The sequence below is a fragment of the Castor canadensis genome, chromosome X (assembly GCF_047511655.1).
Source record: "Castor canadensis chromosome X, mCasCan1.hap1v2, whole genome shotgun sequence".
Taxonomy (NCBI): Eukaryota; Metazoa; Chordata; class Mammalia; order Rodentia; family Castoridae; genus Castor; species Castor canadensis.
In genome coordinates, this window is record NC_133405.1 from 20,393,278 (window position 1) to 20,404,867 (window position 11,590).

The 11,590-nt window shown below is 48.8% G+C and overlaps 1 protein-coding gene across 1 annotated transcript; it reads left to right on the forward strand.

The window, feature by feature from the left end:
* Positions 1-1,576: 1,576 nt before the first annotated feature.
* LOC109679920 (cancer/testis antigen 55-like) lies at positions 1,577-8,123 on the forward strand. Its single transcript, XM_074062207.1, has 5 exons — positions 1,577-1,664; positions 2,889-3,073; positions 5,945-6,089; positions 6,812-6,924; positions 7,929-8,123. Exons 1-5 carry the CDS (start codon positions 1,577-1,579, stop codon positions 8,121-8,123), a joined length of 726 nt encoding a protein of 241 aa, XP_073918308.1.
* The last annotated feature ends 3,467 nt before the right edge of the window (positions 8,124-11,590 follow it).

Sequence of the window (11,590 nt, forward strand, 5' to 3'; positions counted from 1 at the left end):
CTGCTGTTGCCTATGACTGCTGTGCGTCAAATCTGTAGGTCGCGTTTCTGCTGCAGGGAGAAGAGGCCTCACAGGTGCAAACAGTGATCATCATTTAAGTTATTAAGTTAAGTTATTTAGGATGATATGTGAATATTCCAGCTAACTTTTCACTGTCAGAGAAACTTCCACTGTGTACTACTTAAAGTGCTTGATTTGACAGTAAAGTGCAAAATTATTTTAAGGAATAAGCCTATGAAATGAGACAACCGTGTAAACAGTTTGTGGGTTTTTTTAGTACTCTGAATTTCTTTCTTCTTCACACTTAGGTTGTATCTATATTACAATGTTCAAAGGTATACAAAACAAAATAAAACATTTATCTCCCTCAATCTTCCTGCAACTGGCTGTACACGCTCAATCTTGTCTTTAACTGGTCTCCATCCTTTTCTGGGAAACCCTGAAACTTAAGGAGTAAAAACTACACAGCCCAGCAATTTCACTCCTTCTGACCCAACTACATAGGTTTCGCTTCAAAACATCAAGTACACACTTAAGTCTGCCTAGGCTGCTTCCTTAATGGAGTTGCCCCCCCTAAAACAGCATTGTTCATCTATTGGGAAACCCCATGACCATACTGCAAAATTCAATCCAGACCCTCCTTGCCAACTATAGGTTCCGTTGCCCTGCAGTATTTTTCCAAACCATTTTGAGCCTCCCAACATATAAGGTATTTCATTATTTGTTGTGTTTCTCGTGTCCCTTTTCCTCCTGTGAGAAAGTTACCTCCAGCAGGCCAATATTCTTGTGTCTTTTGTGCACTGATTAATTCCAAGCCATAAGAAAGGCGTCTGACTCACGGTCCGTCCTCAACAGACATTTATTAAATCAGTGAATAAATGCAATGATGCAGTAGGTATAGCAGAGTAATTGGCTGGAGTATTTAGGCGTTTTAAACAAGGAGTAAGTGGTAGGAATAATTGTGAAGGAATTCTATGGTAAGTTACCATTGCAAATGATAAAGGACGCCATAATATGAAACAGAAGGACTCGCCATCCCTAAAATGAAGCACAAGCACAGGAAGTCAAGCACACACACATTACCTCCATGCTGAGAGAAACCGCAGACTGTCCGCCTGTGTGACCAGTCCTTACGTTCGGCCTCATGCTGGATTTTGGCGGTTGGTTTGCACAGCCAGGGCACAAGCCCCACCCAGGCTCCACCGGGAACCAAGAAGCCTCCAGGCTAAATAGGAGGAGCCATGTTTCCCCAGCTACTCCACCTACTGCCTTTTATGGCCCATGGAGGGTCACGTGACCACTGGGAGCACCGTCATTGGCTGGTGAGAGGAAGAGGCGGGCTCTGTAGCAGCCTAGGAGAGGGGAACTGACGGGGAAGCTGGGAGCCCAGCTGGTGGCGCTGTGGCACGGGCTGGCCTGGAGGCCGCTCTAGCACCGTCACTTACGTTGTCTGCACGTGGCTGGCGCTGCGCTGCTCCAGGCTTACCCGGACCCAGACAGACCGGTCTCTGTGCCTCGAGGGCGTGCGACAGAGAAGGCCACGTGGTACAACTTGGAGGCAGGAGGTGACAGCACCATGATGCGACTTCTGAACCGGGTTTTAGCCTTCTTCCGGAGGAGGAGGCAGCCGGGCTATTACGCACAGCAGCAGAGTCTGCTGCAAGGTACGCCCGGGCGAGTGCCCCTGTCCTCCACGCTTAGGAGCCTCCTCTTAAGGGAGGCGCAGCCATCTTGAGGGTCCGCTGTGGGGCAGGGGCCCTTGAGTCCCCAAGAGTTAGGCCGCCACCCATCCCACCGTGCCACAAACGTGGTGGTCCAAAGCGGGCAGCCATTCGGGCCACCGCGAAGTTGTGGCGCAAAAGGCCTCCTTGGCTGTATCGCCCTGCCTTTGCCCTTGAGCGAGGCCTTTTTCTATTTCCGGAAGAAGCGGAGCCCCCTACTTTGAGGCAGAATTTGGTCTCGTAACCAAACACGTCTCTTACTTGAAGCCAAGTGGACGAGTCCTATGTCTGGTCCCAGAGGAAGGGAGGGGGCCCGTTGTGCGTGCAGGCTGCTGGAGGCACTTCCCAAATTTTGCTTGCCGTTCCTCGTGCAGGAAAGAGCGATAATTTTGGACGCAGTTTTGGAACAGACTTAGATCTTGCAGTGTTGCGGCTGGGGAGCTGGTTAAGAATCTAGAGCTATCAATAGGAAAAGGGGAACAGGTACTAGAGAAAAGGTTAGACCAAAAAGAATTAACCTAGAAGGTAACACCCACGCACAGGAGATCAATGTGAGTCAATGCCCTGTATAGCTATCCTTATCTCAACCAGCAAAAACCCTTGTTCCTTCCTATTATTGCTTATACTCTCTCTACAACAAAATTAGAAATAAGGGCAAAATAGTTTCTGTTGGGTATTGGGGGGGGAGGGAGGGGGCGGAGTGGGTGGTAAGGGAGGGGGTGGGGGCAGTGGGGAGAAATGAACCAAGCCTTGTATGCACATATGAATAATAAAAGAAAAATGAAAGAAAAATAAATAAATAAAAAGTTAATTGGTTAAAAAAAAAAAAAGCTATGACTGCTCGTTTGCTGGCGATGAAGATAAAGGTATCCATTGACAGCAGTGGAAGCTTAAAGACTCTTCCTTTGCAGTTAGGATGATCACGACGACATTCGCACTGTCACTTGGGCAAGGCACTCACAGCTCTAAACAGGTAACCTGTGTGTCAGTGGTCACAACACCACTATGGAGAGAAATTGCCATTGCACTCAGCTAACAGGTGACAAAATGGTCAGAGAAGTTAAGAAATGTGCTCAGGGCTGCACAGGAGGCCAGCACTGAACTTATTTGTAGTGAGTGCTTGCATTTGAGATTAGCTAATGGGACCTTCGTTTACCTCTGCCATAGGCAGCACCTACTTGCACACTATACGGGGAGTTGTGACATCTCTGTGTCCTGATCATGGCTGGATTGATGACTGCATCTTCTTCCATAATGTTGCCGTGACTGGCAACGTCCCACTGAGAGTTGGACAGCAAGTTATTGCGGTTGTGGAAGAAGAAGAAACAGCTCACAGATTGGAAGCAATCAAAGTAAGGTTGAGTTCAGGGAGAGCCTCTTCAATATTCTTTCTGGGATTAATTCAAGGCGCCACTGACCTGTCCAGTGGACGTAGAGTCAGAGTTGACGCCCCATTCCCGTGGGCCTACAGGTTCTTCTGTTCTGATATTTTTGGGGATTTTCCTACCTATACTTAAAGGTGGTTTGTCAGTTCTAGTATGTAAACAATATGACGAACTAACGCTGTAACTTCCATATCTCCGGTAAAACAAATGTTTTTCCAAAAGTATGTATAAAAAAGCATAGTTAATACGCCAAACAATGTGCATTTTCTGCATTTTATCATACTTTTATTGAAGAATAATTGACATAACAGAAAGTTCTAAGAATACGATTTAATCACGCTTTGAAGATTTGCAGAGTTCTGTAAACACCTCAGTCCAAATGTGTACCATGTAAAGGGTTATTACCAAATTAGTTTTTAGCTACACTCTCCTAATTGATTCTTCCAGCAACAGGCTGCAGAACAACCTGTTTGAAAAGGACTTGCATGTTATTGATCTGAAATCACTTAAAAAATGAGAAGTGAAGAGCTGTCTCAGAATTTTATTTTGAATTTCAGAATGTCTTAATGACAGTAGAGCTTTTTCTCTTCTTCAAACTATCTGTGTAGAAGAGATCTCAGCTCTTTCCATGTTAGCAGAAGCGAGGTCTTTATCAGGAGAAGTAGTAGATGTAGTCCTCACGTTATCTCCCCCAATAGTCTATATGTTTGTTTTATGTGTATCTTTCGTATCATATCAATATGTCAGTCTTGTCCATTTGGTTTTTGGCTTTAGCAAGAATCCTTAGGCTAATTGCAGTTCATAATTCACACAAATACTCACTTTCTCTTCTGAAAGTTGTTCATTTACTTTTTTGCATGGAACCATTCGGTCAGCCTGCATTTGATTTAGGTGTGCTGTCTTGAGAGAAGGATCCATATCTTGTTTTGCTGAAGGCTGTCTAGTCACTACTTACCATGAATTGCGTAATCCACATCTCCCCTTTTGATGGGGAAGGCTGTCTGTCTCATACAGTCGTTTCTCTCAAACCTTTGAATCTGTCTGCATTCCCTAGCATGCTAGCGGTGTTTGCAAGGGCAAAGAAAGGGAACTGGCAGAGTGTGGGTGGAGGGGATGACAGGGAAGCTGGGGGGGGGGGATGTCGAGTGTGCAGGATGGCTGTGCGCTGGAATGCAGTCAGGGCACAGAGAGGTCAGCAGTTGTGACGGACACCGAGCACCGAGCAGGCAGGAGGCGTGATGGATCATCCACTAGGATGCTGACAGAGGTGGCGGTGGATAGACGGACAGGAGCCTGGTGCTTCACTCCTAGTTGAAGTGAAGCAGAGGCAAAGGCCCTTGAGATTGGTATTGGCCGCTGGAAAGACACCAGTTGAGAAATCGTAGTAGCTATGAACTAGGCTTTGAAAAAGCCCTGAGCACACCTCGTACCACAGTGGCCCAGGAATGCATCGGAAATCTTCTGACAAGAACTGTTACTCCTAGGACTCTGTACCGCAGAAACGCGTGAGCCAGGTAGGCAGTGTATTACACAGGATGCCAACTAAATGCCAGACTTTGTGGAACTGGGCCACTTAAATACGGGACATTCGTTCATTGGAATGCCGTATTAGCCTTTCGGTGATCTCTTGTCTTCTAAAAATGTTTGTGACCTCCCCGTGATACTTTAACACTACATGCAGAGTTAATTCTTTTTTCAAACTTGGCATGCGTGTTTGTGGGAGGGGGAAAAAAAGAAATATCTGGCACACGGTAAATAGCAAAGAAGTAGTCAGCGGCTTTCTGGATTTTATGGGATGTGAGTAATCGTTTTCTGCTTTGTGCTCACGTCTTTTCTTCTTTTTCTATGATGAACATGCATTATACGTGTAATGAAGAAAATTTTAAAATAAGTCCATTACTTCTGATAAGCCTCCATATGGGCTCCCATCTTTCATTGATTAATTCAGCCCTCACGTGACTCGTCTTTAAAATCTCTTCCCACTGTGGTGAGCTCTCCAACGTCAGTCACGTCATGCCTCTGTCCCCCAGTCCCGGACCTTGGGTAGATGGTGTTCCTCCCATTTCTCCTAAAGGGTTCTTGTTGTTCCCGTGTCCCTCCCTGCTCTGCCCCCATCCCCATCTACCAGGTGACTTCTTTCTCTTCTTTCACACACAGTTCAAATGCCACTTCCTCCAAACAATGATCTTATTTTCACTCAGTGTAAAAATTTTTCCTCCCGGAAAAGATTTTGAAACTTGATTGTCACAAGTTGCTTAGAGGTAGGTATCTTCCCATAATACCCTCCAAAAATTGGTACTCCTAAAAGGTGCAGCCTCCCACGAGGACGTCAGTTAATGCTTATTAGAGAAAAACATTTTGTGATGTACTTAAGCCTCCGTGGGAGAGGTGCGGCCCATCTGCAGACACGACTCGGGGGGTGAACCCGGAGCTCTCATTATATCTTGTAGGTTTACGTGCATTAGACCTAGATGTGCAGTTCACGCTTTGAGTGCAGTTTAGCAATCTGTGAAGCAAGTGCAGACATCATTTTTACCCTCCTCTCATGACCGTGATGTATTGGTCACATGAAATGTATGGGCTAGCGTTGAGGAGGGTTCCATAGACTGTTTCTTGAACACCAGTGGGGTTCACAGTGATGGGTAGTGGCTGCTTTTGCTTCGAGTAATGAAGCCCTTTGTGTCTGACGGGGGAACCCGGTATCTTGCAAGCATCCACAGGACGGTGACAGGCCAACTTACCAAATTGTAGTTGTTTTGATAGGGATTCCCCGGAATCATACAGGCTCCCGTTTTAAGTCTTTCTTTGGTGTGATGTAACTGTCCCCTTATCTTCCAGGTGGAGCCTTTCTCCCATCCCTTTGATTGCAATGGGCTATCAGGCCTCAGAACTCGACTTTTGATTAGTTGTGTCACTGCTGTGACAAGCGATGCTGTCTACATTAGTAATGACACTTACTTCTCCATGGACATTGTTTCTGAAGGTACGAGTTACATTTTTAGAGAAATGCAATACGAGAACTGAAATTGCTGTGATCAATTTGGTCTGAGTTATCAGCTCTTGAGTCCGCAGTTTGGAATGGAAGGTAATGGTACAGGGACACATAGGAGATGTTTATAAAAAGTCTTTCTGTCATTTCTCATATGTGAATGCAACCACTAAAGAGTGTCAAAGTTCTTTGTTATGCAGGTATTTCATCTCTAGACATTGAAAACAGCCTTCGTGTATTCTATTTTTAAATTAAGACTCCTTTTACTTTTCACTATTTCATGTGAACATTTTCTGTTTATATACTTATTTTTCACATATTTAATGTATCTCACCATGACATTTTCATACATACTCATCCCGCATTACCCTCTCATCACTCCCCAGGGTTGCTATTTCAACATAGGTCAAATGCTTCAAAAGAATGTTGCAGGTGACCTTATGGTTCTCTCTCTCTCCCTCTCTGCCTTCCTCTTCCCCCATCTTTTTTTTCTTTCTCCCCATGCAAGTGTGTGTGCTTGCACATATGCACATTGTGGAATTATGTTAAGGGTGAGCATATATTCTGTAAGAGTTTGTCTGTAGCTAAAGCTGTAAGGGCAGGTAAGAAGTTAAATTCAGTGCTCCTCCTGTGTACTTGACTGCCTTGCGTCAAGGATTTGTGAATGTGACCTAAGTGAAGAGGTAATTGTTCCAGTTTTCCTTTGGCTGTTTTAGGGTTTGTGCCTTACAAGGGTGACTGGATCCAAGTTGAATACTCCACCCAGCCTGGCACCTCAAACATCATCGCACACTCGTTGAAGCCCACTAACTGTAGTCATATTGATGAGGTAATTGGACTCCGTGTCACGCTTGTCATTAGTTTGTGACAGTTCTTCCACAGTAATCATTTTCTTGCCCAGGGTTCGTAGTTTTTGTCAGTAGTGGGGATTCTTCTCAGAGTTTTGCATTTGCTAGGCAGGTTCTCTATTGCTTGAGCCACACCCTCGGCCCCGTTTCCTCTAGGCAGTTTGCAGATGGAGTCTTGCGTTTAATTCCAGGGCTGGGCTGGTCCGCGTAGCCTGGATGAGGGGCATACCACCTGCCACGTTCAACTTTTTTCACTAGCTGAGATGAAGTCTCATGCACTTTTTCCCCAGGGCTGGCCTCGAACTTTGATCCTCCCATTGTCTCCCTGCCTCCTCTCGAGTAGCTAGGGTTGCAGGAGGGAGCCACCATGCCTGGCTGTGCCCAGGATTCTGTTGGGTGTGGCTACAATTGTAGAAGACACATTCCTTGCCAAAGAGGAGCCTATTTGCTTATTGAAGTGGAAAAACTTCCAATAGGAAGTAAGGTAGAACACACAGGTACTTAATTTCTACGTTATGTAGGGGTTTTTTGTTGTTGTTTGTTTTTTGTATTCGGATGTTCTGCAAAAACAGGTAGAAAAAACAATTTGTGCACAAGAAAGGTGTGAGGAAAGACGGAACGAAGCGGGTGTGAGTCTTGAGCTTACCGATAAAAGCTGGGTAGCGACTTGGGTAGTGCAACCTGAGAATGAGGGGGAGTTCAATGGAAATAGAGGCAGTGTTACCCACTGTGGGTAATGTTCGGAGCAAGGCTTCCCGTGAGAGACCCAGAGCCCATCCGCAGAGATTCTGCCATACTCGGTGTGAGGTGGGCCCTGGGCACCGGTGTGTTCACAGAGCACCCCTGGTGTTGCCAGTGTGCCGGGGGCAGGTTGGGAATCGGCGGAGGGGTGGAGCGCTCGGCAGGACTGAGCCATGGTGAGAGGTGCTGGGCCCGTTGGGATGATTATGGTTTTCTAAAACCGTGTCTGTCCTTTCTGTCGCAGGTCTACATCAGTAACATGCACGGAAGTCAAGGGGTGATAGACGACGCTATCTTTTTCACTTTGGATTCTCTGAAACTTCCTCCTGGATACGTTCCTCAATTACATGACCTTGTCGATGTGGTCATAGTGGAGAGCGCTCAGTCCTGCTATACCTGGAGAGCGGTTTCCATGACCCCAGTGCAAATGTCGCAGTAGCCAAGCCTCTTCTTGCCTGTTCCTGTTCACTTGTATGGGCCTAGGAGGCCTGGCGTAATGGCAAAGTTTACGTTAGGAACCATATAGAATATCTTAACTAGGATTTCCCTGTAAACGTAGGGAGCGGTTGAGACCGCGAGCCGACTTTAGGGAAGTACATTATCAATTGGAAAGCACATAGACCTGGCTTTTGATTGTAGGAAAGAAACGACACTGCCATTGGGTTAAACTCCTTGTTTCCCATGGCCGGTTGTGAATTCTGTGCTGGCGGTGGCCTGGGTTGCCCAGGAAGTAACCTGCAGGGACAAAGCGGCTAAATTGAGCCACGGGCCCCGCATGTTCACGGCCTGATTTAAAGTTGCAGCGTGCCTGCGGTTTTGAGTCCCCCTTAGGCTGTGTGTGCGGTGTCCAATTGCCCACGGCCTTTGACATCTGTCACCTACTCGGTTTGTTATTTACCATTTACTTGTGACCCTTCCTCCCATGTTACCATGTAAGTGCCGTAAGATAGGGTGCTTTCAGGTTTGTGTGAATGTGGGGGCAAGTGGCGTTCGTTACTCCACCAGCAAGCACTTAGGATCGTGCCTGGTAGCGCCTAAGGCAGGTTACATGTTAAACAAGTTCAATAAATGGATTATGTGAGCATCAGTAGCGTACCTGCCGTTAATTCATCATTCCATCCCTATGAGTCAATGGGTCAGCCTCCCACGAAGGCCTCAGTTGACCCTTAAAGAGAAGCACCGCCACATGTGGGGTACTTAAGCCTCCATGGACCCCCCTTGTGGGAGAGGTGCAGCCTGTCTGCAGACCCGAATCACGGGGCAAACCCAGAGCCCCTTGCAGGAAGGGGAAGTTGCCTGCCCATGGGGAAGGAGCTTACCAACGCCCCACACACGGACTCCATGAAACTGCTTGCTTTCCCTTAACAGAGCATTGAACCAGGGAGCCGTGTCTGGTTTTGGAGCTGTTGGCGTCCCCGGAACCTGGCTGTGAGCTCAGCGGCAGGCCTTGGATTCCTAAGTCTGCCATAAGCTCCTGGTCCCAAGTCAACTGAGCTGAGTTTTCAGTTTGCTTTAGCGATCTTGGGGGTACTTCCCAATCACCCAGTGTTTAGTGCACCACTTTATAATAAAGGAAGCCAGAGGAGGGGTGACCTCGCAAGTTTGGGCTTTTGCTCATTGTTTCACTCCACGCGTTCAGTTTTGCCACCTAAGTGTCAGGAACTGTTGCAGACACTGGAACTAAACCCAAACAGCAATATTCAGGGCCTTAATGGAACTTGGCTTCTGTTACTGTCCCCTGGTCTTCCTTACCTGGGAAACTGTAGGTCCTAGGGGAGGCAGGGCAAGTGGGAGCTGGGGCAGGTCCAGATTCCTGTGAAAGGAACGTCCCTCCCAAGCAGGCCACGCTCCCTGGGAGTCTCAGAGACGGCCACCTTTGGACCTGAGAGACACATGGCCTTGTGCTCCAACCATCTCCCATTTCCTTGTCCAGCTTGGCTGGTGTGAAAGAGTTCTCTGGGAGCCAGCTTGGGTATGGTCAGCGGGATCAGGTGTGACTCAGTCAAGGCGGCTGTTTGTCAGAGGACCTCCCTGGACTGAGGGAATCACTCAAGTGGCTCCGGTGCAGCTGATGGGGGAATGTGTAAATTTCCTTCCTCTTTGTAGCTAGCACATCCCAGAATCCATGTGCTTTCTTTGGGGACAGGCCCAGCAGAGCTGCACTCTGCATACTTTTTTGATTTTGTGTGTGTGTTGGGGGGAGGAATACATCAACTCTGAGGCTCTTGGCCATTATTTGGAAGGCAGGCTCCTTAATCATGTCACCCTCGGTGGCAGGTCACATTGTTTTCCATAAAAGTCCCTGGGAACAGTGAGTTTGGAGCTGGTTTAGACACGTACCTTGTACAGGCGGGACAAAAATGATATGAAAAGGTGAGGATCTGTGACCATGAGCCTGTGAGTCTCCATTGTTCCCAGGTCGAGCTTACACATGCCATTATGGGAATGGGGTGCAGAAAAGTGCTGATGTATAGTTGCTCCTTTGGGATACCACTCTGCAGGGAGGGAACTAAGACAATGATCTTGAGCAGAAGTTGGCACACAGGCCTTACTGCCTGAAATGAGTCTTGAAAATGAAGTTCCGTTAAAAAGAAAGTGGAACCTGTTCAGGGCCCAATTCACAGTGTTTTCTGGGCTGGTCTCCACAATTATGGATGGTGTTTTGAGTAGGGGGTGCTTGAAGTATCTCATTCTGATTGAGTTTCAACTGTTAGTGCTTGTGTTGCTAATGGCTTCTAGCTTATCCTTTCGCATGAGAAATTTTGAGTCCCGTCTCTTCCTAAAGGGGGTGTTTTGTGAGTGCAAAGGACCCTTGTTTGTCATGCTCAAGAACTGGTCTCTGTGGGTGCTATTTCTTCCTTCTATGAAAGCGAAGAAGTGTGTTTTGCATGTGCAGTGTACAACTGCACAGATTGAGAGCACACGTCTGACACAGGCCTGGCCTCAGAAGGGAGCCCCCCTACTCACACGGATGTCCGGAAAATGGACAAGGAAGGGAGGGCGTAGGGGTCTTAATGTGCAGGTGTGCCCTAGAGAGGAGCAGAGGTGCACAACCTTCCCGCTGCGTCCCCCAGGCCACGCACCAGGTGCGGGCTGTAATCTGACAATCCCGGAGTCTAGCAATGCAGTGGGAGCGTACCCCCTGTGGGAAGTACTACGGCCTCAGTGTCCCCAAGTCTCCCAAGTGGACATCACGCAGTATGGAGTACCGGGAGGGATCGGCTGGCCTCTCTTTGACCCTGTCACCCAGTCACAAGGCCTAGAGAAGGACTTTCCCACAGCCGCTGGCTCCCATTGGTCTGCTCCCGCAGACCTAAGCTGCACGTGCAGTACGCGGGACACGTGGGCCCGCGCTACGCACCTGGCTGAGGCAGACGGAGGAGGCTGGGTTGAGGTCACCGCTCAGAGCGAGGCCAGGAAGAAGCCCAGCGAGCCCTGTGTGGCAGTGGGCACGGGGACATTGAGGAGTGAGTCCGCGAGACTCAAGAGAGCCCAGAGCTCCCCCACCCCGCCCCCCCGGAGGCCGGAGAGGGGCGACTCCCCTCCCACCCAGAAGGGGTCGCAGGGTGTGAGGTGGGCTGGGGGTGGGGGTGGGGGTGGGGGAGGTGCCGTCTCTCTGTCCTGAGGCGCCACCTCCCTGGTCTGGCTTCCTCAGCCAGGACCCGTGTGTGTCCGCAGCTGTCCTGGCACCGTGAGCCGGGGCGGGGGCGGGGGGGGGACAGTAACTGGGGGCTTCCAGCCCTGGCCAGGCCCGGACGGTGAAGGAGCTGCGAGCCCCTGCTAGCCTGTGGGACTGGGCAGAGGTAGAAGCCACAGGGCGCCAGGCCCGGGCTCGGACTCCCTCGCGAGGCGGGATGGGGGGCTCCCTTCCCCCAGGGGCCTGAGCAACCCGCCTTCTTCCCGCCC